This window comes from Eschrichtius robustus, chromosome 16, assembly GCF_028021215.1.
Source record: "Eschrichtius robustus isolate mEscRob2 chromosome 16, mEscRob2.pri, whole genome shotgun sequence".
Classification (NCBI taxonomy): Eukaryota; Metazoa; Chordata; class Mammalia; order Artiodactyla; family Eschrichtiidae; genus Eschrichtius; species Eschrichtius robustus.
The window spans coordinates 21553133-21580974 of record NC_090839.1 but is presented as its reverse complement, the minus strand read 5'-3'; the positions used below and the strand labels follow the sequence as shown (position 1 = coordinate 21580974).

The 27842-nt window shown below is 38.8% G+C and overlaps 1 protein-coding gene across 4 annotated transcripts in view; it reads left to right on the top strand.

Annotated features, from left to right (window-relative positions):
* The window catches only part of RALGAPB (Ral GTPase activating protein non-catalytic subunit beta), a 105908-nt gene that overhangs the window by 14395 nt on the left and 63671 nt on the right, over positions 1-27842 (top strand). For 3 of the 4 annotated variants that reach the window (XM_068565358.1, XM_068565359.1, XM_068565357.1), the window contains 5 exons: positions 4454-4669; positions 8193-8395; positions 15784-15947; positions 17523-17709; positions 20270-20401. In XM_068565358.1, the coding sequence (XP_068421459.1) occupies positions 4484-4669; positions 8193-8395; positions 15784-15947; positions 17523-17709; positions 20270-20401 (872 nt within the window). In that variant the 5' untranslated portion in view covers positions 4454-4483. Of the gene's footprint in view, positions 1-4122; positions 4139-4453; positions 4670-8192; positions 8396-15783; positions 15948-17522; positions 17710-20269; positions 20402-27842 lie in introns of those variants that run through there. The other variant, XM_068565360.1, reaches the window with a different exon arrangement.

Sequence of the window (27842 nt, the reverse complement as noted above, 5' to 3'; positions counted from 1 at the left end):
AGTCTGGCTAATGGCTTATCAATTTTGTTGATCTTCTCAAAGAACCAGCTTTTAGTTTTATTGATCTTTGCTATTGTTTTCTTTGTTTCTATTTCATTTATTTCTGCTCTGATCTTTATGATTTCTTTCCTTCTGCTAACTTTGGGTTTTGTTTGTTCTTCTTTCTGTAGTTCCTTTAGGTGTAAGGTTAGATTGTTTATTTGAGATTTTTCTTGTGTCTTGAGGTAGGCTTGTATAGCTATAAACTTCCCTCTTAGAACTGCTTTTGCTGCATCCCATAGGTTTTGGATTGTCGTGTGTTCATTGTCATTTGTCTCTAGGTATTTTTTTATTTCCTCTTTGATTTCTTCAGAGATCTCTTGGTTTTTTAGTAACGTATTGTTTAGCCTCCATGTGTTTGTGTTTTTTACATTTTTTTCCCTGTATTTGATTTCTAATCTCATAGCGTTGTGGTCAGAAAAGATGCTTGATATGATTTCGATTTTCTTAAATTTACTGAGGCTTGATTTGTGACCCAAGATGTGATCTGTCCTGGAGAATGTTCTGTGCACACTTGAGAAGAACGTGTAATCTGCTGTTTTTGGATGGAATGTCCTATAAATATCAATTAAATCTGTCTGGTCTATTGTGTCATTTAAAGCTTCTGTTTCCTTATTTATTTTTATTTGGATGATCTGTCCTTTGGTGTAAGTGAGGTGTTAAAGTCCCCCACTATTATTGTGTTACTGTCTGTTTTCTCTTGTATAGCTGTTAGCAGTTGCCTTATGTATTGAGGTGCTCCTATGTTGGGTGCATATATATTTATAATTGTTTTATTTTCTTCTTGGATTGATGCCGTCATCATTATGTAGTGTCCTTCCTTGTCTCTTGTAACATTATTTTAAAGTCTATTTTATCTGATATGAGTATTGCTACTCCAGCTTTCTTTTGATTTCCATTTGCATGGTATATCTTTTTCCATCCCCTCACGTTCAGTTTATATGTGTCCCTAGGTCTGAAGTGGGTCTCTTGTAGACAGCATATATATGGGTCTTGTTTTTGTATCCATTCCGCAAGCCTGTGTCTTTCGGTTGGAGCATTTAATCCATTCACGTTTAAGGTAATTATTGATATGTATGTTCCTATGACCATTTTCTTAATTGTTTTGGGTTTTTTTTTGTAGGTCCTTTTCTTCTCTTGTGTTTCCCACTTAGAGAAGTTCCTTTAGCATTTGTTGTAGAGCTGGTTTGGTGGTGCTGAATTCTCTTAGCTTTTGCTTGTCTGTAAAGCTTTTGATTTCTCCATGGAATCTGAATGAGATCCTTGCCGGGTAGAGTAATCTTGGTTGTAGGTTCTTTCCTTTCATCACTTTAAGTATATCATGCCACTCCCCTCTGGCTTGTAGAGTTTCTGCTGAGAAATCAGCTGTTAACCTTATGGGAGTTCCCTTGTATGTTATTTGTCGTTTTTCCCTTGCTGCTTTCAATAATTTTTCTTTGTCTTTAATTTTTGCCAATTTGATTACTATGTGTCTCGGTGTGTTTCTCCTTGGGTTTATCCTGTATGGGACTCGCTGTGCTTCCTGGACTTGGGTGCCTCTTTCCTTTCCCATGTTAGGGAAGTTTTTGACTATAATCTCTTCAAATATTTTCTCTGGTCCTTTCTCTCTCTCTTCTCCTTCTGGGACCCCTATAATGCGAATGTTGTTGCGTTTAATGTTGTCCCAGAGGTCTCTTAGGCTGTCTTCATTTCTTTTCATTCTTTTTTCTTTAGTCTGTTCCACCACAGTGAATTCCACCATTCTGTCTTCCAGGTCACTTATCTGTTCTTCTGCCTCAGTTATTCTTCTATTGATTCCTTCTAGTGTAGTTTTCATTTCAGTTATTGTATTGTTCATCTCTGTTTTTTTGTTCTTTAATTCTTCTAGGTCTTTGTTTAGCATTTCTTGTACCTTCTCGATCTTTGCCTCCATTCTTTTTCTGAGGTCCTGGATCATCTTCACTATCATTATTCTGAATTCTTTTTCTGGAAGGTTGTCTATTTCCACTTCATTTAGTTGTTATTCTGGGGTTTTTTCTTGTTCCTTCATCTGGTATATAGCCCTCTGCCTTTTCATCTTGTCTGTCTTTCTGTGAATGTGGTTTTTGTTCCACAGGCTGCAGGATTGTAGTTCTTCTCGCTTCTGCTGTCTGCCCTCTGGTGGATGAGGCTATCTAAGAGGCTTGTGCAAGTTTCCTGATGGGAGGGACTGGTGGTGGGTAGAGCTGATTGTTGCTCTGGTGGGCAGAGCTCAGTAAAACTTTAATCCGCTTGACTGCTGATGGGTGGGGCTGGATTCCCTCCCTGTGGTTGTTTGGCCTGAGGCAACCTAACACTGGAGCCTACTTGGGCTCTTTGGTGGGGCTAATAGTGGACTCTGGGAGGGCTCAGGCCAAGGAGTACTTCCCAGAACTTCTGCTGCCAGTGTCCTTGTCCCCACGGTGAGCCACAGCCACCCCCCGCCTGTGCAGGAGACCCTCCAACATTAGCAGGTAGGTCTGGTTCAGTCTCCACTGGGGTCACTGCTCCTTCCCCTGGGTCCCAATGTGCACACTACTTTGTGTGTGCCCTCCAAGAGTGGAGTCTCTGCTTCCCCCAGTCCTGTTGAAGTCCTGCAATCAAATCCCACTAGCCTTCAAAGTCTGATTCTCTAGGAATTCCTCCTCCCATTGCCGGACCCCCAGGTTGGGAAGCCTGACGTGGGGCTCAGAACCTTCACTCTAGTGGGTGGACTTCTGTGGTATAAGTGTTCTCCAGTCTGTGAGTCACCCACCCAGTAGTTATGGGATTTGATTTTACTGTGATTGTGCCCCTCCTACGGTCTCATTGCGGCTTCTTTGTCTTTGGATGTGGGGTATCTTTTTTGGTGAGTTCCAGTGTGTTTGTGTTGATGAGTGTCCAGCAGCTAGTTGTCATTCTGGTGTTCTCACAAGAGGGAGTGAGAGCACATCCTTCTACTCCACCATCTTGGTTCAGGGCCACAAATTTCCCCTTCCATGTTTGAGAGTGCTTATTTTAGGGCGGTGGTGCCGGGGGCGGGGGGAACATCAGGATATCCTTAGGGGGGTTCCTTATAAATCCTAAGGAAATTGAGGCAACTTTAACAGTCAGTCGCATCCACCCATCCTTCACATTGTAGGTACCTTGTTCGATTCTGGTTCATCCTTTCTGCCTTCCCATTTTCAGGGCCTCTTGGTTCAGAGGAGGACCATATCCTCTTGAAAAACAATGATACTTACTGATCTGGAATGAGGTTTTGTAAGATAAAATTAAACAAAGCTTCCAGTTTGAAGAAAAGCTAGTTTAAGGGATAGAACTTTTTAAAGCTTAAGTGTATCCTTAAACTCTGCTGGCTGGGCAAACGGATTTCAGAGCAAGTAGAAAATGAAAGTTAATAGAAATTAATTGGAAAGGACTAACCATCCTTGATTCTCCTCATGGGTATGGCATTTATGATTGTAATATTTACATTGCATTCATATAGATATGTTTTCTGTGGCTAAAGTTTCTCATTTGTATGGTAGACTTAGATATCTTTACATGGAGAATATACAGCATAGGGAAAAGTAGGACATGTCATGGAGAATATATAGGTTAGGGAGGGGCAGTACATGCTGTGGTTAAGAGCATGGTCCCTGGAGCCCAACAGATGTGGACTCAAAACCCACCTCTACCATGTTATAGTTCTGAAGCCTCAGGGAAGCAGCAGACCTCTCTATGCCTCAGTTTTTTCATCTGTGAATTAGGGATAGCATTACTTAATTTTCATAGAGTTGTTATGTGATTTCATGAGTAGTATGTAGTAAATGCTCAGTAAGTGGCAGGTCTTTATATATTTTCTGAAGGACATTGACTTCCAGGGGTTCCATTACCAGAAGAATGTATGCCACTGCTGTAGAGAATGAAATATTCTCAAAGAATTTTATGTCTGATTTGAGGGCATTGGTGGGGAATTGCAGGGGTATGTTTCTAGCAAGTAATAGGTGCTTGGAAACTGTTGACTGAAAAATCTGGGGCCTAGAGTAAACCCTTTCCTTTGTCTCCCTTTCTTACTTAGAGCATACCCTTCTTGTATCTTTTTCTATCCTGGAACATGGAATGTAGAAGGTTCCCTCATGCTGTGAGTGTACCAAATTTGATTATTTTATCCCCTTGCACGGTGGCCATCTGCCCCAGCTCTACTCTGGGCTTCTGAGGGCTCTTTTGGGGAGGTGCTCAGACAGCTGCTTCCCAGGGTCTGCCTTTCCTACCTGATCTCACTAAGAGGCTATTTAGGACATTCTCAAGACATTTAAATGTTTTTTTTCCTCAGTCTTCTCGAGGCAATATATTTACAACTTCTTTATCTTGCTATGTAGGGTAAATATGTATTTTACTAAGTTTTATTAGTTTGCAGCAATATAGTTTGACTTGTAATTCTCTTTTGTCTTTTCAGGTGCCATTTGGATAGTCCTTTAGCGGCACGATGTACTCTGAGTGGAGGTCGCTGCATTTGGTGATTCAGAATGATCAGGGCCACACCAGTGTGCTACACAGCTATCCAGAGAGCGTTGGGCGAGAGGTGGCCAATGCGGTGGTTCATCCTCTCGGGCAGGCCTTAGGTACCCTTTCAGCGGCTGGTAGTGAGAGTTTGTTGAAAACTGACAAAGAAGTAAGTGTTTTCTCATTTCATTCTACTCTGTGAAAATATAAGTTTGTTACTGAATAATTTGTTTAACATTGTCTTTTTAAGTGGATTTCTGCTCAGTGTAGTGTGACGTCTTAATTTGACTGTATTTGGGTTGAGGGTTGGGGCCCAGAGTCTGTGGGAGTTATGAAGAATAGGTTGTACCATTGTGCTGTTGGGACTTCCTGCTAGCCGGACCCAGTTCTCCACTTGAGCTGTGAGCTGAGACAGAGACTTGCCTGTCAGGTCCCTTTCCCTAAGTCTTAGGCTTAGTCTTCAGATTTCCATTCAGAGGTTGTGTTTGGAAGGTCTTCATTCCTACCTCTAGATAGCCTCTGACTGAAGGCCTATCTTGTGTTGTCTTCAAGCTACACATGTGCGCTGCGCTTGAGGCTCTCCCGCTGTCTCCATCCCAGTCTACCCTTGTCTGACTTCTAGGTTTAAGAGTGCTACAGAGCAGCTAAGTCTGTATGGCTGTGAGCCCACGTGGTTGGAATGGGGGTTGTGTTTGCTGTTTCTAAAGATGAGGAGCTTTTGGAGTGGCTTGGCCTAGAGCTGGTCCTCTGTTCTTGGGTTCAGGGGACGGGGCTGAAGTTAAGTTGCCAGTGGGGAGTCATGAAGGGGCCCTGAGAACGGAGTGATACAGAGCTTGCTAGTATGAGGTCTGGCTAAGATCGGGATTAGAACTTGTCCCCTGTGCTTGAGGACATTCATACAACCTTTAGGCTTTGAGTTTACCGATTTCTCAGACACCGCCCCTGCCCCCCGCACCGTTTTTCACTTACATTTTGATTTCTTGTGAAGGAGAGATTAGACTTAATCTAGATATAAGACAACTCTAGATAGGAGACTAAGGTTTATAGCTCAGGAAGCATTTTATTTACCCTCTGTAGGCCAAAGAGCCTGGGTTGCCGGAGGGGAAGCCCCTCATACTGAGGAGCATTTTCTTCCCAGAGTGCCCTGGCAGAGACTTACCCCGAGGACCAGCGCTTGTCCTGGTGCACTCTCTTCTTGGTGTGTCTGTAATTCCTTGCTGCCCTCTCCTGGGAAGAGATGGCATGTGAGTAGATAAAGGTGCTCAGTGCAGCCCTTGTTTTTTCTCCTTTTCTACCCTCGAAAGGATATGAGAGAATAGGTCTTGAATCCAGTGTCCTCTCGAATTATACAATTGAACTATTGTGTGAAGATATTACCAAAGATATCTTCTCCTTGGTCTTTCTTGTGATAATTAGGGACTTGCAACCTCTTTTAAAATTCTTTCTCTTGTTCAGCTAAATCCCACCCCCTCCATACCCCTTCCCACCTCATTTGTCACAGCTTCACTGTGTTTTTATAGTCACTTTTAACATTTATTGCTGTTATATGTTACTTTCTATTATATTATATTGTTGTTATGTATTTTCTACCCTTAGCCTTTGTAGTTCTGAGGTTAAAAATTTCAGTACATGTATTTATCTTGTTAGATTCAGCTTTAGTTTTAAGCTGTTATAATCTTTTTTTTAAATTATTACTTTTTATTTATTTATGTTTGGCTGCGTTGGGTCTTTGTTGCTGCGCACGGGCTTTCTCTAGTTGCGGCGAGCAGGGGCTACTCTTCATTGCGGTGCACGGGCTTCTCATTGGGGTGGCTCCTCTTGTTGCGGAGCACGGGTTCTAGGCGCACGGGCTTCAGTAGTTGTGGCACACGGGCTTCAGTAGTTGTGGCTCGCAGGCTCTAGAGTGCAGGCTCAGTAGTTGTGGCGCACGTAATTGCTCCACGGCATGTGGGATCTTCCAGGACCAGGGCTTGAACCCGTGTCCCCTGCATTGGCAGGCGGATTCTTAACCACTGCGCCACCAGGGAAGCCCAAAGCTGTTATAATCTTTTTGAATCCTGAATTTCTATTTAACAAGTTAGTTTTTTTTTTTTTTTAGCTTTGTGATATCTACAAATGGTCAGCATGTAATCTGTTTTTCTCTAAGTTAAAATCTTGGCAGAGCCTTTGGCATGCCATTGGGCATCTTCTTCCAAAATGATCTTGGTACAGTAATCCACTGCTATTCTCCCATGTTATTTTGACCAGTTACAAATCCAACCATTCTACCTCCTTCTGGACTGTATCTTTCCATCTTGTCCACAAGGACCAAATTTCTTGTTAAAGCCCAGATCCGCCTTTGCCAGAGAAGGCTGTTAATGGCATGGTGAGAATAGCTTTAGATTTCTAGTTGGAAGACCAGGGATCAAGTTTTCAGCTCCAGCATTTTCAAATGAGTGCCATGGGCCAAATTGCTTAATTTGCTAAACTTCAGTTTTCTTATGTATGAAATGAGGATGGGGACTTCCCTGGCAGTCCAGTGGTTAAGACTCCACGTTTCCACTGCAGGGGGTACACGTTTGATCCCTAGTTGGGGGACTAAGATCCCACGAGCCATGCAGTGTGGCCAGAAAATAAAAATAAAATATAAAAATAAAATGAGGATAGTTTACCGTTTCACACCGGTTATTTTGATGTTTAGATAATATTTATGAAAGTACCTCAGAAACTGGTTTTAAATCAGTGCCAGGTTTCTACATTTGTCAGGTGCTTTCATAGTAACCCTCTTAATAAAGGAATGAAGCTTGTCTGGCATGACTTGTTCTTTTTGAGCAGGCTGGTTCTCAGTGACCCTGCTTCCCTTTCATAAGTGCTCACTGATCATCTGCTTAGTAATTTGTCCCGGAGTTTTGTCTGGAATTCACTTAAACTTTCCAGTCTACATTATCTGGAATATAGTTTCATCCTCTTTTGCAAATTAGGCCATTTCCCCTTTCTCATTGTGCCTTATTCGTTCATGACTGCAAGCAGTGGTTCAGCAGTCTCTTAGGCAACTTCTCTCGGCCCCTGTGATTTAGACAGGTCAGGAGGCTGGAACTCGTTTAGTGCAGCTAAGTGCCTTTTTAAGATCTTACCCAGCTTCAGTCCCTTCTGACCTGTGTTTGTTCTTGCCCTTCCATTTAAAATATTGTTTTCTTTGCCAATGAAAATAGTCACAAAATAAGAGTTGGGCAGTTCATCTTCCTTCCTGTTGTTTGTTAAAGTTGCGTAATCTGGAAATGGAATATAATTAAATTTATGTAAGTGATTTCCTAAATGACACACATACCCGCATGCAAATTAAGTGGAGAAAAATATCTAAAATTTTCTATTTCTGTGCCTCCAACCTCTATGGAAAATCAAGATGACCTGTACTTACTTTTTATTTTACAGAGCAAACAATAATAATGTTTAAGGGGTGAAAGCCAACATAGGCTTAATAATTAGAAATAAGTAATTTATTTTCTTCTTAAATCTTTTGCTTAGGAAACGTTGTCTGAGTATGTCTTATACATGGAAAGTACATTCTGTAGAATTAATCTGATGTATGTTGAGATGAGTATACTTCAGTTGAGAGGTTTTTGACAATAAAAGAGGTTAACATTTTATATCAGTCTACTGATATACAGATAGGAATGTATAATAATTCTATATGTATATTTTCTTTTGTTTAGGTAAAATGGACCATGGAAGTAATTTGCTATGGACTGACCCTTCCATTGGACGGAGAGACTGTAAAATATTGTGTTGATGTATATACTGACTGGATTATGGCTTTAGTGTTGCCGAAAGATTCTATTCCATTGCCAGTTATTAAAGAGCCTAATCTATATGTTCAAAGTATACTAAAACACCTGCAGAATCTTTTTGTACCAAGGTAAGCTGTACTAGTCTATCTGGCCTGTTATCAGGATCATAATAAACTACTCATCAATGTTACTTTTCTATATTATAGGAACTAATTTCATTGTTAGACCTTTGAACAGTAACTTTCATTACTTGTTCAGTTAAAGAGTGTGTTAATATGAATGAGAGAGATGGGCTTGTATAATGTTTACTAGGACTCTTTAACAAGTGTGTGTTCATTTTAACGGCTTTTGGCTTTGCTTCTAAGATCTGATAGCTATTAGACGTTAAAATACTGTGACCCCTTTCCCTTCCAGTCAAAAAAAAACATACTTTTGCCTAACGTAATTCTTGTCTCCACTTAAGCTAAAGGCGACTAAGCCATCTACCTTAAAATGAATCTTTCTTATGAGAAAATGAAGACATTGAAGTAAGCAGATTTGAAATTATAGGCACATTTGTAGTAGGCCAAAAGAATACTTTTGACAGTTTGTTACTGAGTTTTTCCCCTATCTCTGCAGCAGAGACCTTAAATATTGTAATGTAAGATTGCCTTACTTGTGCCTAAAACATTTTTTTCCCATTCTAAAAGAATTATATGTCACTATAAAGGATTTTGGAAATATAGAAAATAATGGAGAAGAAAGCATTAGTTGCCTACCTATTTGTAGGGATTTCCTTTGAGAAAAATCTGTTTTCAGCTGTTTTTTATGTCTGTGGAAGGGGCAAGTGGGCTTCCCTCCTTTTGGAAAAGTTCTGGTTAGGGCTTTTGGTCTGTCAGATGATGAGGACTTTGAATCGTCCAAAAACCAGCCCTGTAGATTTTAACTTTTTAAATTTAGAAGGAAGATTACTTTGGAAAATCTGAATTAAAAAAGAGGAATCTCCTTTAAGAGCTCTGGTCTATAGGATCAGTTGTACAAACATACCTCAAGATATTGCAGGTTTGGTTGCAGACCACCACAATAAAGCGATCATTGAAATAAAGCAAGTCACATGAATTTTTTGGTTTCCCAGTGCGTAAAAGTTTTTATACCATACTGTAGTCTGTAAATATGCAATAGCATTATGTCTAAAAAAACAATTATATATCTTGATTAAAAAATACTAGCATTGCTGAAAAATGCTAACCATCTGAGCCTTTAGTGAACTGAAATCTTTTTGCTGGTGGAGGGTCCTGCCTCAATGCGATGGCTGCTGACTGATCAGGGTGGTGGCTGCTGAAGCTTGGGTGGCTGTGGCGATGTGTTAAAATAAGACAGCAGTGAAGTCTGCCACATTCATTGACTCTTCAGTTCATGAACCATTTGTCTGTAGCGTGCAATGTTGTTTGATAGCATTTTACCTACAGTAGTTCTTTCAAAATTGGAGTTAATCCTCTCAGACCCTGCTGCTGCTGTATCAACTAAGTTTATGTAATATTCTAAATTCTTTGTTGTCATTTCAATAATTTTCACAGCATCTTCACCAGGAGTAGAATTCCAGCTCAGGAAACCACTTTCTCTGCTCATCCATAAGAAGCAACTCCTCTTCCATTAAAGTTTTATTATGAGATTGCAGCAATTCAGTCACGTCTTCGGGCTCCACTTCTAATTTTAGTTCTCTTATTATTTCTACCACATCTGCATTTACTTCCACCACTGAAGTCTTGAGCCCCTCAAAGTCATCCGTGAGGGTTGAAATCAGCTTCTTCCAGACTCTTATTAATATTGATGTTTTGATCTCTTCCCATGACATAAATATTCTTAATGCCATTTAGAATGGTGAATCCTTTCCAGAGGGTTTTCAATTTCCTTTGCCCAGATCCATCAGAGGAATTGCTATCTGTGGCAGCTATGGTCTTAAGAAATGTATTTCTTAAATAATAAAACTTGAAAGTCGAACTTGCTCCTTGATCCGTGGGCAGCAGAATGGATTTTGGGTTAGCAGGCAAACATTAATCTTGTTGTACATCTCAGTGTTGACTGAAAAAACTGCACAGTCGAAAAGTTGAGAATTATGTTTTATTCGGCGGACTTACTGAAGACTATAGCCCGGATACTGTTTCTCCGCTCTGAGGGGCTGTTCCAAAGAGGTAAGGGAGGAGCGAGGATGTGTAGGACTTTTGCTGGGAAAAAAACAAAAAAACAAAACTGTGTAGTGGAACATCAAAAGATTACTGCTAATCAAAAAACAGACATCTCAAGTTAATGATTTTAGTGCCTTTCTGTGTATGGGAAGGTGCAAGAGTTTGGGCTCATTGAAATTATTCCTTTGGTATGCATCTTAACTATCTAGGGCCACTATTTTGTTTCCCTCTGTCCTGAAGTCCCCTCAGGGTGCACCATGGGGGTGAGGGGGCAGCTGCAGCAGCTGATGGCTATGGCCACAATATTGTTTGTTTACTGAAATGGCAGGTGACATTCTTTGTCCACATCCATTAGAGCTCTTGGATGACCCAGGTACATTGTTAATGAGCAGTAATATTTTGAAAGGCATCTTTTTTTCTGAGCTACTGTAGGTCTCAGCAGTGGGCTTAAAATGTTGTAAACAGATGTGTTGGCATCCAGGCTTTATTGTTTCATTTATATGGCACAGGCAGAGTAGATTTAGCATAATTCTTAGGGGCCCTAGGATTTTCAGAATGGTGAATGAGCATTGGCTTCAACTTGAAGTCACCAGCTGCATTAGCCCCTAACAAGAGAGTCAGCCTGACCTTTGAAGCTTTGAAGCCAGGAGTTGACTTCTCTATAGCTATGAAAGTCCTAGATGGCATCTTCTTCCAATAGAAGGCTGTAGGCTGTTTTGTCTCCATTGAAAATCTGTTGTTTAGTGTGGCCGCTTTATCTTGGCTAGATCTTCTGGATAACTTGCTACAGCTTTTACATTAGCAATTACCGCTTCATCTTGCACTTTTTTTTTTTTTTTAATAGAGACATTTCCTTAAACTTCATGAACCAACCTCTGCTGGCTTCAGACTTTCCTTCTGCAGCTTCCTCAGTGCTCTCAGCCTTCATAGAACTGAATAGAGTTAGGGGCCTGCTCTGGGTTAGGCTTTGGCTTAACGCAATGTTGTGGCTGGTTTGATCTTCTATCCAGACACTAAAACTTTCTTCATATCAGTAGTAAGCCTGTTTCTCTTCTTATCATTTGTGTGTTCACTGGAGTAGCACTTTTGATTTCCTTCAAGAACTTTTCCTTTGCATTCACAATTTGGCTAATTGGTGCAAGAGGTCTAGCTTCCAGCCTGTCTTGGCTTTTGACTTGCCTTCCTCACTAAGCTTAATCATTTCTACCTTTTTACAATGTTGTGTTAGATTCTGGTGTACAGCAAAGTGATTCAGTTTTTTGTGTGTGTGTGTATATATATATATATATATGTACACACACATACATATATAAACACACACATATATATGTATATTCTTTTTCAGATTCTTTTCCGTTATAGGTTATTACAGGGTACTGAATATGGTTCCCTGTGCTATAAGGTAGGTCCTTGTTGTTTCTAGCTTTTGATTTAAAGTGAGAGACATATGATTCTCCTTTCACTTGAACACTTAGAGGCCATTGTAGGGTTATTAAATGGCCTAATTTTAATATTGCTATCTCTCAGGGAATAGGGAGGCCTGAGGAGAGGGAGAGAGCAGGAAAATGGCCGGTTGGTGGAGCAGTCAGAACACACACAACATTTATCAGTTAAGTTCGCTGTCTTATATGGGCGTGGTTTGTAGTGCCCCAAAACAATTACAATAGTAACATCAAAGATCACTGATCATAGATCACCATAACAGATATAATAATGAAAATATTGCGAGAATTATCCAAATGTGGCACAGAGACACAAAGTGAGCAAATGCAGTTGCAAAAATGGTGCCGATAGACTTGCTCAGTCAGTGCAGGATTGCCACAAGTTTTCAGTTTGTAAAAAAACTGCAGTATCTGTGAAGTGCAACGGAATGAAGTGCAATACAATGAGGTATGCCTGTAAACTCCTTATATTGTGTGAAATGCCTGCTGTAATCTGGCCCCTAACCAGGTTAGCTGCTGCTAATTCTGCGTGAGCCCTGCTCTTTGGTCAGACTCATAAATTAAACATTCTCCCAAGACTCCTAAAAGATCTTCCCCATCATTACCTACTCTTTTGCCATCCTCATCCTCCTCTCCCTGTCCTAGTTGTCCACATCTCTCTCTTGATGGTTCATCTTAAATTCAGCCTTACCTGATCATCCAGGCCCATAGTGATCACACCTTCTTTGACCCTGTAGGGTACTTCCTGTGTACTTCTTGTATCTCTCCAGTTTTATTGCTTATCTTTTAAAATGTGTATGTCTCATTTCCCCATCTAACCAACTTGAGGGTAGGAACTAGGTTATATGTAGTTTGGACTTCCTCAGTACCTAGAGCAGTACTGGTATTACATTAGGGAGAATAAAATGCTGGTTGCTTATATTTATTGATTTCAAATAGAATTATAACAGGAAATGATGGGAAGTAAGTGGCATATTGTTTGTGGCTAAGCAGGTTCTTCTAAAATAATATAATACTTCTAATGCTTTCTTGTCATCCCCTTTAGGAGACTAATTTACTAGGCTTTTTCTTAGTGCGTGGGACAGTCTCATGGATAGTACAGCCACTGTGTTTCTTTCCTCTTTGTACTCTTACCAACTCTCAGTGCTCAGTTAGTTTGTATTGATGAGAAAAATCAGTGGCATTTGAGTTAATTAGGATTTTGCTTTGGCTTTTCTCTTTTGAGAAACATGACTACCTTATAAATTGTTCATCTTACTGTTTGGTAATTAGCTTATTTTCTCAAAAGTGTGTGTGTGTGCATACTTCTGAGTGGGTGCTGAACTGAGTATTAGAGTTCTCATGGCCAGTAATGTCTTAGGGAGCTGAATATTTTCAGTGCTAAATATTGGGAGTTGTGATCTCATCTCCTATTACTGGAAGTTTCTTTTTTTTTTTTTTTTTTTAATTTATTTATTTATTTATTTTTGGCTGTGTTGGGTCTTGCTGCGCAGTGCAGGCTTTCTCTAGTTGCGGCGAGCGGGGGCTACTCTTCATTGCGGTGCGCGGGCTTCTTATTGCGGTGGCTTCTCTTGTAGCAGAGAACAGGCTCTAGGCGTGCAGCCTTCAGTAGCTGTGGCATGCAGGCTCAGTAGTTGGGGCTCGCGGGCTGTAGAGTGCAGGCTCAGTAGTTGTGGCGCATGGGTTTGTTGCTCCACAGCATGTGGGATTTTCCCGGACCAGGGCTCGAACCTGTGTCCCCTGCATAGGCAGGCGGATTCTTAACCACTGCGCCACCAGGGAAGCCCTCATTTTTTTTTTTTTGATTCAGATAGTTCACAAAATTGTCGTCAAGTTTACTTAATTAGTTGTTTTTATGAAAACTAACACTCAGAATAGAGGAAACAGCCTCTACTACTTTGCTAGAGATTAAGTCAGAGTGGATGTAACCTTTCTCTTTTGCCTTTCAGTTTTTTGGGGTTTTTTTTTGCGTAATTGAGTGAAGAGTGACCCATCGTTTAAAATTTAGTGTTTTCATTGCTCAAATAAACTTCTTTAGAAAATGTGATGTTCTTCTAAAGCAGTGGTCAGCAAACTTTTTGTGAAGAATCATATAGCAAATATTTTAGCCTTTGTGGGCCATACGGTGTCTGTCACAACTATTCAACTCTGCTGGTGTAGAGAAGCAGCCATAGATGATATATAAATAAATGAGCATGGTTGTGTTCCAGTAAAACTTTATTTATAAAAACAGCAGGCCAGATTTGACCCATTGGCCATACATAGTTCACCACCCCATGTTCTAGAACAGTTTTCTGAAGTTCACAAGTTGCTTTTGAAAATATTAAGGGGAAAGGAACATCTTTGGTGTTTAGACCTTTCTGTTTATTTTTCAGTAAAGATTACCTTGTTTCTCCTAGCTGTAGAAACTTGGACACTGCTCTTAAATTTAGGCTGTCTGAGTGAGGCTACAGTTCCTGAGGAGCAGATGTTTCCTTTTCTGCCACTGGGCAGGTAGTACCTAGAAAGGGTGGGTAGGCCTGGGTTACCATTTGGAAGGCTTCTAGTGTCATTGCTATCTTGCAAGAGTGTCACCCCCAGGACTGCTAGTGGTATTTTTCTTATTCTGGGTTTCCTCTTACATGGCTACATGAGGTTTGGGGCTGTTATGTATTTCTTACTCTTCTTTAGTAGCCAGAGCAACAGACACAAACTTGAGCCTCATGGCTTCCCATGGACTGGATTCAGATCAAACTGAACATGGGACATCTTCCTGCTCTTGGGGACTCTTGGCTTTGCCTAAGTGAATGTCTCATCATTTTACTTTAGATGTGACTTCTTTAGGGAAAACTTAAGGTTGTCATTTTTTGGCAACTCCAGTGTAAGTTTCTGGTTTTCTGGGTCATGGCCCAGAATCTGAGAATCTTTATTCTAAGGTTGTAATGGGAGTTCTAAGGGCACTCACTTCATTTTCTGGATTTCTTGAGGCAGCTCTGTGATTCCCTACTCTGATTCAGACATGTTTTATGAATTTTTGTAACATGAGTCATAATATATAGAAACTTGGCCTCAAGATTTATTTCAGTAGTATTAGTTACTTCTCTTGGGTTTCACATGGGAACTCCAGAGGGCAGTTCAGCATTTGCCGATGCAGTGGGTTTACTACGATTCTTGAAATTCTCACGGTGATCCACTTTGGACAGTGGGGATAAGGGCTGGAGCTTGGACCTGATATATTGATCTAATTCTGTTGGGGAAAAATGGTCCTGTGGACTAAAAAGCGTTATAAAACTGTTCTTCGGGAGTATCTTGGGTACCTTTGGAGCCCCCATCTTGGGTTATGTTACCTTTTTTTTTTGTAGAGCAGCAGTAGCAGGTGCTCATTTCTGAGGCAATTGCCTCTATATCTCGTCAGTTTTGGGGACCTGTTAGGATATTCCGTTCTGTAGGCTCTTCTCTAGCAGACATTAGCTTCAGAGGGACTGTGAGCACTATGAAATCACGTGCAGGATTCTTGTAAATGTATGTTTAAAATTTTTAAAAAGAATATAAAGGCCATTCTGCTGTGTGAGCAGCAGAAGTGGCTGTGGGTATTTACTCATTCATTCAGCAGAAACCTATTGTGTATCTGTTGTATGTGCCAGGCACATTTCAGACTTGGAAAATCTAGAGGTGAAGTTTATTTTGTATTATCCTCTATCTCTCCAGGAGCTCTTCAAGCTCTTTAAGAGTGGTAGGCTGAGATCCCAGAGGGCCAAACTGTATGACGAGGAAGTAGCTTTGAACTGAAGAGGGTGCACCTAATTCTGTCTGCTGATGCTGTTAGGGAGTATCATTGGATCATTGCTTGCTGTGTCCAAAAGTCGCCTGTCCTTAACTGTTGCATTCCCTCCTCAAGGCTTGTCAGTGATGTCTGTCTGTCTTCTTCAGACAGGAACAGGGCTCCAGTCAGATCCGACTATGCTTACAGGTCCTGAGAGCCATTCAGAAACTGGCCCGTGAGTCATCCATTATGGCCCGAGAAACCTGGGAAGTCTTACTGTTGTTTCTTCTGCAGATTAATGACATACTTCTAGCACCACCAACCGTTCCAGGTTTGTTAATTTTTTTTCTAATTTATTTCTGAGCTCCAAATGCTGTTTACTTTTAGTCTCAATGAGTAGTAGACTCTGTGGGGATTTAAATTTTGGCACTACAGTTGACAAACCAAGATGAACAGTTCTTAGAATGGAAAACCCTCAAAGGCACAATGCAAAGTTATGTTACCTTCAGTGATGATTTTGCTAATATAGGGAGGGACTCAGTGAATTAATGCATGTTTGATGATGACAGTAACAGTAGCTTGTTCAGTATATTAAGATAGAGCCTATATACGAAACAACTAATGCACCTGATTACAAAGTAGTTATCCAGGTAGACTCTGAAAACTTGATAGCTAGATGATATTTTGTTTAGCAGATGAACCCTACAGAATCTTAAAGTGTTCTATTTGGAAGTATGACAGTATGTCATTCATTGCCTAGCCATTAAAAAGCCTCCAACTTTATAAGATTTTAGAGCGTATTTTAGACATCCTGCTTTGTATGCACAGTATACACAGACAATAAGTTGATATTCTAGATCCAAGTTCCCTTGTTGTTTATTCATCTGTGCAGTCTCTTTACTAACACATGTGAGTGTGCTTGTGCTCTCACACAAATGCAGTGTCCAGGAAGATATCTTAAAAAAAAACTAGAATTTTAGTGTTGCAAGGGACCCCATAATAGGAATGCCCTCTCTGGTATTGATGATAGCTGGCCAGACACAGATAGTGTGTCTCTCTGCTACACACTCCCCATGCCAGGGATTTCAGCACCATGAGGCAGGCAATCCATCCACTTCTGGGGCTTATTATTGTTGAAACTTCATTTTTGCACATTTGAAATAGGAATTCTTAGAACTTTTCCTTCTCGTCCCAAGTTTGCCTTTGGAGCTATGCAGAGTACAGACCACTGCTGTTCTTCCTAGTTCCGGGGCTTGGAACAGAGCAGCAGCTCTGTTTTCATGGTTGAGGCTCTGTCCTGCCCAGCACCAGTCCTTCGGCTCCCTTCTTTGTCTCCCTCTCCCTTGAAGGGTAGCTTTCAAACACCTGAAGCATTTTATAGCAGAGTTTAGAGGTAAAAAGTCTTGGGTATTTGTTCTGATTCCTTTACTTATTGGCTGTGTGAACTTGGGCAAGTTACTTACATTTCCTGAACCTGTTTTCTCATCTTCAAAATGGGTATAATCGATAATTGGTAAGAGATACTATAAACACCTATCCTGCAGAATTAATGTGTATGAGCTGTGTGCACAGAAACTGACTTATAGCAGTCGTTCATTATAGACACTCATCCTTTCCCTTCTTCCCTCTGTACTCCTTGTCCCACTGCTGGAAGATTAAGACGTTCAATACGAATCGAGCAGGGCCACTTGAAAACTTTCAAAGTGATAATGGGTTGATGTATCCATGATTTCCTTCATAGGAGCTTCTAAGAATAGTTTTTTGTTCTCACTGTTAAGTGGTTATTTGAAAGTCAAAACTTAACATTGCAGTTATTTTAATTTTTTGACAGTTCTCCCAAGTCAGTGAATTAAAGATTCTGCTTTACAAATAAGTATGCCAAAGATGTTTTCTTTTTGTTGGTAAGGTGGCATTGCTGAGAATCTAGCAGAGAAGTTGATTGGTGTTCTCTTTGAGGTTTGGTTACTAGCTTGTACTCGGTGCTTCCCAACACCTCCTTACTGGAAAACAGCCAAGGAGATGGTGGCTAACTGGAGGCACCACCCGGCAGTGGTGGAGCAGTGGAGCAAGGTCATCTGTGCGCTCACTTCCAGGTAAGTTACCATCATCCACTTGCCTTCCTTCATCCGTCTGGCCTTGGGTAGCTTTCCCCTAGTTCTGTGTCTTTCTGGGAGTCACAGAGTACATGGTAAAAAGTCTCTATTCTGTGTCTCTTATTACTGTACTTTAGATAGAGAATCAAACCACTTTTTAAAAATAGATGTGTCAGTTTGGCTAGTGCCTGTCTAATCCAAAACATTTTAGATTAAGCAAGTATTTTGGAGAGGCAGATAAATTCTGAGCCCTACCACTCCCACCCCCAAAATCCCACTCTTATTCTGATTATTAAAATATTCATGATCATTATTTTAAAAAAACAAACCAAAGAAAGGTATAACAGAAAGAGTTAAGTTCACCAGAAGTCCTATTATATATGTTTATACATAATTTTACAGAAATAGGACCATGCTATAATGTTCTCCTGTGTAACCAAAGTAGGCAGTATTTTATTATAGTAATTTAACTTTTTTTTTTTTTTTTTTACCATTTATATGTAATGCCATCACTATTCTGTGAGTAAACTGTTAGGCTTCATTTTTTTCAGACTTGTTTTCTTCATTTCTTTTAATATGACTCTAAAAGCTGAGCATTCTTTTTTAAACATAATCACAATACCACTTACCACACCTAAACAAAATGTTAATAGTTTGTTAATATTGGTTAGCTGTTGAGTGTTCAGATGTCCCTGCATGTCTCAATTTTTTTTATAGTTGATTCCATTGAATCAGAAAACAAACAAGGTTTGGACATTGTATTTAGTTGACATGTTTCTTAAGCCTATTTTAAACTGTAGGTTACTGTTCTCTCATTTTTATTTCCTTGCAGTTTTTTTGTTGAACTGGATTGTTTGTCTTATAGAATGCTTCACATTTTGGATGTTTCTGATTATGTCCTAGTTGTGTTAATTAGCATGTTCCTCTGTCCCCTGTATTTCCTGTCCACTGGTGGTTAGATCTAGAGACTTGATCTGATTCAGATTTGATTGGGGGTGGGGTAGTGGTGGAGGTGAGAACAGATCATTCGTAGGTGGTGTCATGTATCAGAAGGTAGACTGGTCGTTTTGAGAGTTAATAAATGTTTATCTCTTTATCATCGTTTAAACTAAGATGAAGGTTTGGAATATTCTATCGATTCTGGTATATCTTTGTGAATGTCAATATTATGAGTCTATTTTTAAATAATACATCCTTTTATCTTGATTATAAAAGCAATACATGCTTATAAGAGAAAATTTGGAAGATGTAGGGGGAAATGTCCATCACTTACAAATAACCAAAGTTTGAATGTATTTCTTCTGTTTTCTCTTTTTTAAAAAATCAATTTGAGATTATTTGATATAGTATTATCTTCTTTTTTTAATCTGTTGTCTGATTCTTGTCCCAGTAATTACATGTGCCTTTTTTCTTCTTAAATAAATCTCAAGATCATTTTTTAATGGCTTTATAGTTTTTCATTTTATAAATGGAATTATAATTCATTTAATAATTTCCTTGCTGTTTTGATATTTAAGTTTTTCCCTGTGTTTTATTTAAAAAATATTGTTGATATGTGAGTACTTTATACGTAGTCTTTGTGTATATTCTGGTTATTTTATTAAGACATAATCTTTAGATTATATAACTATAATAGATTATAATCTATTCTAATTATAATAGGTTAATAATTGGGTCAGAGGGCTTTGAACAGTTTTAATACATTTGGAATATTACTATTTAGTTAAATAATTGAATTGTCAAATTCATTTTATGGCACACAGACCATAAATTCTAAACTTCATTTAAAGTTATGTAGCAGTTATTATGAACAAATTATAGCTTAGTTGTGTTGAAGGCATTTGCAGTGTGATGAATCTTTTAAAAGTAATTTAAAGAATTTATTATTTATATTACATGACTAATTATATAATCAACATGAGCATAATTGTGTATTATGATTATATGATTTGTTATTTGCAATTTTAAAGTAAACTTTTAGGTAATTTTTAATTTTATAAAGTAATATTTAATTTGTAATTTATGTTATAGTATATATTATAAAATTATATTATGTATAATTATATTATATACACCATTGTATGTTACATGTTATACATATTATAATGTTATATACAAGATGTATTATAAAATGTATATGAGATATAATATTTAATTTATAAAATCACTTATTTGATAATTATAATAAAATCATATAAGTAAAATAAACTTACAATTAAATACATAAATTTATAAAATTATAAAGAAATTTTATAAGTAAATAAAATAAACTTATAAATTATATAACTTAAAAATATATGAACTAAATTATAAATAACATTAATTATTTAAAAAAAGAAATACATGTTTTAAAAAATCCTTTACAAAACTGGAAATCCTCTTCCAGTTTGTCTATTTTATAAACAAGGGTTTTCATTTATTTTATTCACTTCAATGAGGTATAATACAAGTTTCATCTATTTTCTCTTATCATATTTCTCTTAGTATATTTTAATGCTTGAATGTATTTTCCATTCTGTTACAAAATGAACTTGGTGGTGTGATTTTTTTTATTTTCTAGATTGCTACGCTTTACATATGGTCCTTCATTTCCTCCATTTAAAGTTCCCGATGAAGATGCCAGTCTGATCCCTCCTGAAATGGACAATGAGTGTGTTGCACAGACATGGTTTCGCTTTTTACATATGTTAAGGTACTGTTGTTGTTGTATTTCATGTGGTCTTTACGCAGTGAGTGTCTTAGGGCTTGGAACAGAGGAGCAGCTCTGGAACGGTGCTATAACTCCTTGTTGGAGTTCACAGTGTGGCTGTTAAGCCCAGTCATCAGATGGAGCCAAATTGGACAGCACACACATCTACATCATGTGCCCCTGCTCTCCCCGTCCCAGCAGGGTCAGGCTGTCCTCAGCTGTTCTTGGGCCACACTCTCTAGAGGCTTGTTCCCTACAGTAGTTGCAGCATTTGTTCTCTTGCCTGTTGGTGCAGCTTGGATGATGATCTCTCTCCCAGGACTTTGTCACATTCTGTGGGGACTGGAGACTAGCTTGTTCCTCTCTATGACCAGCACTGACTGGTCAGTCTGGCTCTCAGGACCTCTCCTCCAGTAGCGTTGTTTAAAATTTCACTGAGGGTACCCCATAAAATTTCACAGAGGGACAAATTGCTAAAAGTAATACTTCATGCTCTTTCTTTTTTTATAGTAATTCTATTCAATTCAATTTCATTGCTTCCTACCTTTCTCTCTACTAGCCCCATCCTTGTGCTCTGTGGAACTTTGGTTCTGTTGTATACTGTCTTGATTTGTAAACTTTTTCCTTGCATATCTTTTCTTTCTGGTTTGACGAGCCTCATTTTTCTATTTGTGTATTAGTGATTCTAAATTACTCTGTATGACCTGTTTATAAGTTAGGGATCTTAACCACTTTCTATCATTTTTTTTCAGTTTGTATTGTGTGTTTTTCATCTTTCAGTGATTTTAGTTTATTTTTTTAAATCTGTCTTTTTCTGTGATTATTTTCTGTTTCCTTTAAGATTAGAAAGTCTTTGTGTTCTTTGATCAGATAGATATTCACCTATGATTTCTTCTGACTTTGTTTCCTTTGTGCCATTAAGTTCCTTTATATATATGGGTTTTGTCTTTGGGTCACATATTATTCCATTGATCTTTTAATTCATTCTTATAGGAGATTAGTACTTTTAATTATTTTAACCTTATAATAGTTATTGATATTTGGTGGGACTAATATCTTTTTCCCTAAAACATTTCTTGGAATATTTTTTAAAATCTCTTCTTGCCTGTTTAACATTTTAGATGAATTTTAGAATCTGTTTGACATGTTACAAAACACAAGTGAACAGAAGAACCTCACAAAACCTTTTGGGGTTTGGAGTGTGTGTTAATTAGGGTAAGGAACATGTCCTCCTTTAGCAGATGAACCTGAAAATCTTAGTGGCTTACTACAGTATGTTTCATAAAGTCTTGGGTAAGGAGCAGCTCTGCTTAGGTAGTTGTTCAGGGACCCAGGCTGGCAGAGTCTCTGCCATCTTCAACATGTGGCTTTATTAGGGCCTTAACTTTGTAGGCAGGTGCCTCTGTATCTGGCTAGAAGATGGAAAAGAGAGAGAGCAGGAAAATTGTGTGGAAGGTTTTCATGGACCAGCTCCTGAAGTGTGATGTAAATCACTGCTACCCATATTCCATTGGCTGGAACTCAGACATATGCCACACTTAATTGCAAGAGAACATAGGAGGAAAAGAGAAGCTAGTGAACATCTAACCAGACTCTGCCAAAGAGGAGAATTGCATTAAGCTTGTATTTATATTTAGGAACAGCTGACATCTTAATATATTGTGTTTGCTTTTCTAAGAGTAGGTATTTTTCTTTTTTAGAATCTTAATTAATTAATTTATTTATTTATTTATTTAGGTTGTGTTGGGTCTTTGTTGCTGTGCATGGGCTTTCTCTAGTTGAGGCAAGCGGGGGCTACTCTTCATTGCGGTGTGCAGGCTTCTCATTGTCATGGCTTCTCTTGTTGCAGAGCACAGGCTCTAGAGCGCAGGCTCAGTAGTTGTGGCACATGGGTTTAGTTGCACTGCAGCATGTGGGATCTTCCCGGGCCAGGGATTGAACCCATGTCCCCTACATTGGCAGGCGGGTTCTTAACCACTGCACCACCAGGGAAGCCCCTAGAATCTTAAATATCTTGCAGAAGTGTTTTGTAGTTTTCTTCACAGAGATCTGCATAATTTTTTTCTTTTTACCATTATTCCTATGTATTTATTGCTGATGTTGTGAAAGGCTAACTTTTTTTCTACTGTTAAATCTTGTAAGTGGCTATTGCTGCTGTAAAGAAAGTGTTTTGCTTATTTTATTTTTGTATATTTTTTATATGTTTGGGATTTTAAAATGCTCTGAGTATTTCACTGATTCTTTTTAAATTTCTAGATATAATGAACACATATCTGCAAATAAATGTCTCCTTTCTAGTAATTCATACTCGAATCTGTGGTAATTAATTATAAGTGCTTTGATTGCAGTAAGATCTGTATATGAGTTCATGTTCTGCTACTTTTTTCTTTGTGAACTTGAGCAAGCAGTTTAGTCTCTCTGAGTCTCAGTCTCTTTTTAATCTATACAATGGGGATAATAATAGTATCCATCTTGTTATAAGTATTGAAGATAAAGTATGTAAAACAGTACGTCTAATGCTTGAAAAGTTGCCATTGTTGTTATAATTATTTTTGTATGTGTTTTACTACATTAGGCAGAATTTCTAGTACATTGTTGAGTTAAAATGATACTGTTTTGGCATCCTTCTTTCATTCTGATTTTCATTGGAATGCCTCTATTGCGTGAAATTTTGAGTGGGATATTGGTTGTTGATATTAGATAGTTATTCTTTTTTATGTTCCTGATTTCCTAAGCAATTAAAAAATTTTAGGGCTTCCCTGGTGGCGCAGTGGTTGAGAATCTGCCTGCTAATGCAGGGAACACGGGTTCGAGCCCTGGTCTGGGAAGATCCCACATGCCGCAGGGCAACTAGGCCCGTGAGCCACAACTACTGAGCCTGCGCGTCTGGAGCCTGTGCTCCGCAACGAAAGGCCACGATAGTGAGGCCCGCGCACCGCGATGAAGAGTGGCCCCCACTTGCCGCAGCTAGAGGAAGCCCTCGCACAGAAACGAAGACCCAACACAGCCAAAAATAAATAAATAAATAAATAAATAAATAATAATTAAAAAAAGAAAAAAACTGTTTAAAAAAAAAAATTTTAAATTTAAAAATATAAGTAAAATCAGAAATAGTACTGAATTATTTTCAAATCATATTTTGGCATCCATTTAAACAATTAAATGTTTTTTCTTTTACCTATTGATAGTATGTTAATTTTCCCCCAGTACTGAATCATCCTTCATTGTTTAGAGAAAAATTCTGCTTGGTTATGGAATGCTGTTCTATTGAATCATCCTTCATTCTTTAGAGAAAACTTCTGCTTGGTTATGGAATGCTATTTTAATGTTTTCCCAGATTATCTCCGTTTCTATTTTTTGACTAATTTGTATTTTGGTAACTTAAATAGGAAACTACCTATCTTTTTCTATGCTCTGTTGCATGAAAGTTATATATTTCTTAAGAGTTTGTAGTTCTTGGATAATCTTTTCCTATTCCTTCACTATTAATTGATCTCTTCAGGCTCTCTCTTTCTTCTTGAGCTGAAAGATTTTAGTATTTTAGTCAGGGTTTTTTTTGATATACAGAATAGGAACTTACTTAAACAAATGCAGGTGAAAAAGAGGCGTTATTGTGTGGTGATAGAGAGGTCTCACTGGGCTCCAAGAAGCAGTGAACATTCAATCATGATAGGGAGGGATCAAGGCAGCCTTGGGACAGGCTGCTCTATTGTCTGTCTCTTGGCATTTTTGCTCCTCTTGGGCATATGCACTGCTGTCTTTCTCTGGCAGGCTCCCCCTGAACCCCTGTTTCTTCCTCCCCGGTTTTCGGTATCAAACAGATACGAATTTAGCAGAGCTCTGCTGGACTGAGGTGTAGTCCATTCCAAGCTTATTGCTTATTTTTCTAATTTTTGAACATAGAACTATAATCCCCAGTAGGTACTGCTTCTAGAGACTTCTTATCTTCTCTATGCCACATAGTGGACCACAGTTCTTTGGATACAGCGTACTAACACTAGAAGCCCCTTTTCCATACATGCACACACACGCCCCTGTCCCCACTTGCAGTTATGTGAAATTCAGAGTCTGAGTAGATGGAGAAAGGTTTCAAAGGCTCAGGGCATCTATAAACCACTGATTTATGTTTCTCAGCCTAGTTCTTTTCGTCTTGAAGCTAGTGGAAGTTCTTTCCAGGTGCTGGCTGTAGGTTGACTAACAATATTACTTTGGGTTGGAAAGGCTGTTTAATGGACAGTTAAGCAGACTATTTTGAGTGGAAGCCTAAATCTATTTTTTAATGGAAATGTTTAAAATTATTTATATATAAAATATACCTCAAGCCCATTGTTTTAAATACATTGAAGTGGGTCTGCTGCCCTATCCTACCTGTCTGCCACACATGCTGGGGTGTTGCTCCAGGACCTTACTTCAGACATCCGTGTGGCTGACAGGGTCGTGGTGCTCTGGCCTGGTGTCAGGCCTGAGCCTCCAAGGTGGGAAAGCCAAGTCCAGGACATTGGACCACCAGAGACCTCCCGGTCCCACGTAATATCAGTCGGCAAGAGCTCTCCCAGAGATCTCCATCTCAGTGCTAAGACCCAGCTCCACCCAACGGCCAGCAAGCTCCAGCTTGGCTGGACGCCATACCAAACAACTAGCAAGACAGGAACACAACCCCATGCGTTAGCAGAGAGGCTGCCTAAAATCATACTAAGTTCACAGACACCCCAAAACACACCCACCACCGGACGCAGCCCTGCCCACCAGAAAGACAAGATCCAGCCCCACCCACCAGAACACAGGCACCAGTTCCCTCCACTAGGAATCCTACACAAGCCACTGAACCAACCTCACCCACTGGGGCAGACACCAAAAACAACGGGAACTACGAACCTGCAGCCTGCGAAAGGGAGACTCCAAACACAGTAAGTTAAACAAAATGAGAAGACAGAGAAATATGCACCAGGTGAAGGAGCAAGGTAAAAACCCACCAGACCAAACAAATGAAGAGGAAATAGGCAGTCTACCTGAAAAAGAATTCAGAGTAATGATAGTAAAGAGGATCCAAAATCTTGAAAATAGAATGGAGAAAATACAAGAAATGTTTAACAAGGACCTAGAAGAACTGAAGAGCAAATAAACAATGATGAATAACACAATAAATGAGATTAAAAATTCTCTAGAAGGAATCAATAGCAGAATAACTGAGGCAGAAGAACAGATAAGTGACCTAGAAGATAAAACAGTGGAAATAACTACTGCAGAGCAGAATAAGGAAAAAAGAATGAAAAGAATTGAGGACAGTCTCAGAGACCTCTGGGACAACATTAAACACACCAACATTTGAATTATGTGGGTCTCAGAAGAAGAAGAGAAAAAGAAAGGGTCTGAGAAAATCTTCGAAGAGATAGTAGTTGAAAACTTCCCTAATATGGGAAAGGAAAGAGTCAATCAAGTCCAGGAAGCGCAGAGTCCCATACAGGATAAATCCAAGGAGAAACATGCCAAGACACATATTAATCAAACTATCAAAAATTAAATACAAAGAAAAAATATTAAAAGCAGCAAGGGAAAAGCAACAAATAACATACAAGGGAATCCCCATAAGGTTAACAACTGATCTTTCAGCAGAAACTCTGCAAGCCAGAAGGGAGTGGCAGGACATATTTAAAGTGATGAAAGAGAAAAACCTACAACCAAGATTACCCAGCAAGGATCTCATTCAGATTCGACAGAGAAATTAAAACCTTTATAGACAAGCAAAAGTTAAGAGAATTCAGCACCACCAAACCAGCTTTACAGCAAATGCTAAAGGAACTTCTCTAGGCAGGAAACACAAGAGAAGGAAGAGACCTACAAAAACAAACCCAAAACAACAAAGAAAATTGTAATAGGAACATACATATCGATAATTACCTTAAATGTAAATGGATTAAATACTCCAACCAAAAGACATAGACTGGCTGAATGGATACAAAAACAAGACCCATATATATGCTGTCTACAAGAGACCGACTTCAGACCTAGGGACATGTACAGACTGAAAGTGAGGGGGTGGAAAAAGATGTTCCATGCAAATGGAAATCAAAAGAAGACTGGAGTAGCAATTCTCATATCAGACAAAATAGACTTTAAAATAAAGACTGTTACAAGAGACAAAGAACGACAGTACATAATGACCAAGGGATCAATCCAAGAAGAAGATATAACAATTGTAAATATTTATGCACCCAACATAGGAGCACCTCAATACATAAGGCAAATGCTAACAGCCATAAAAGGGGAAATTGACAGTAACACAATCATAGTAGGGGACTTGAACACCCCACTTTCACAAATGGACAGATCATCCAAAATGAAAATAAATAAGGAAACACAAGCTTGAAATGACACATTAGGCAAGATGGACTTAATTGATATTTATAGGACATTCCATCCAAAAACAACAGAATACACTTTCTTCTCAAGTGCTCATAGAACATTCTCCAGGATAGATCATATCTTGAGTCACAAATCAAGCCTTGGTAAATTTAAGAAAGTTGGAATTGTATCAAGTATCTTTTCTGACCACAACGCTATGAGACTAGATATCATTTACAGGAAAAAAACTAAAAAATACAAACACATGGAGGCTAAACAGTACGTTGCTAAATAACCAACAGATCACTGAAGAAATCCAAGAGGAAATAAAAAAATACCTAGAAACAAATGACAATGAAAACACGACGACCCAAAACCTATGGAATGCAGCAAAAGCAGTTCTAAAAGGGAAGTTTATAGCAATACAGTCCTACCTCAAGAAACAAGACAAATCTCAGATAAACAACCTAACCTTACACCTAAAGCAGTTAGAGAAAGAAGAACAAAATAAACCCCAAAGTTAGCAGAAGGAAAGAAATCATAAAGATCAGATCAGAAATAAATGAAAAAGAAATGAAGGAAACAATAGCAAAGGTCAATAAAACAAAAAGCTGGTTCTTTGAGAAGATAAACAAAATTGATAAACCACCTGCCAGACTCATCAAGAAAAAAAGGGAGAAGACTCAAATCAACAGAATTAGAAATGAAAAAGGAGAAGTAACAACTGACACTGCAGAAATACAAACGATCATGAGAGATTACTACAAGCAACTGTATGCCAATAAAATGGACAACCTGGAAGGAATGGACAAATTCTTAGAAAAGCACAACCTTCTAAGACTGAACCAGGAAGAAATTGAAAATATAAACAGACCAATCACAATCACTGAAATTGAAAACTGTGATTAAAAATCTTCCAACAAACAAAAGCCCAGGACCAGGTGGCTTCACGGGTGAATTGTATCAAACATTTAGAGAAGACCTAACACCTATCCTTCTCAAACTCTTCCAAAATATAGCAGAGGGAGGAGCGCTCCCAAACTCGTTCTACGAGGCCACCATCACCCTGATGCCAAAACCAAAGATGTCACAAAAAAAGAAA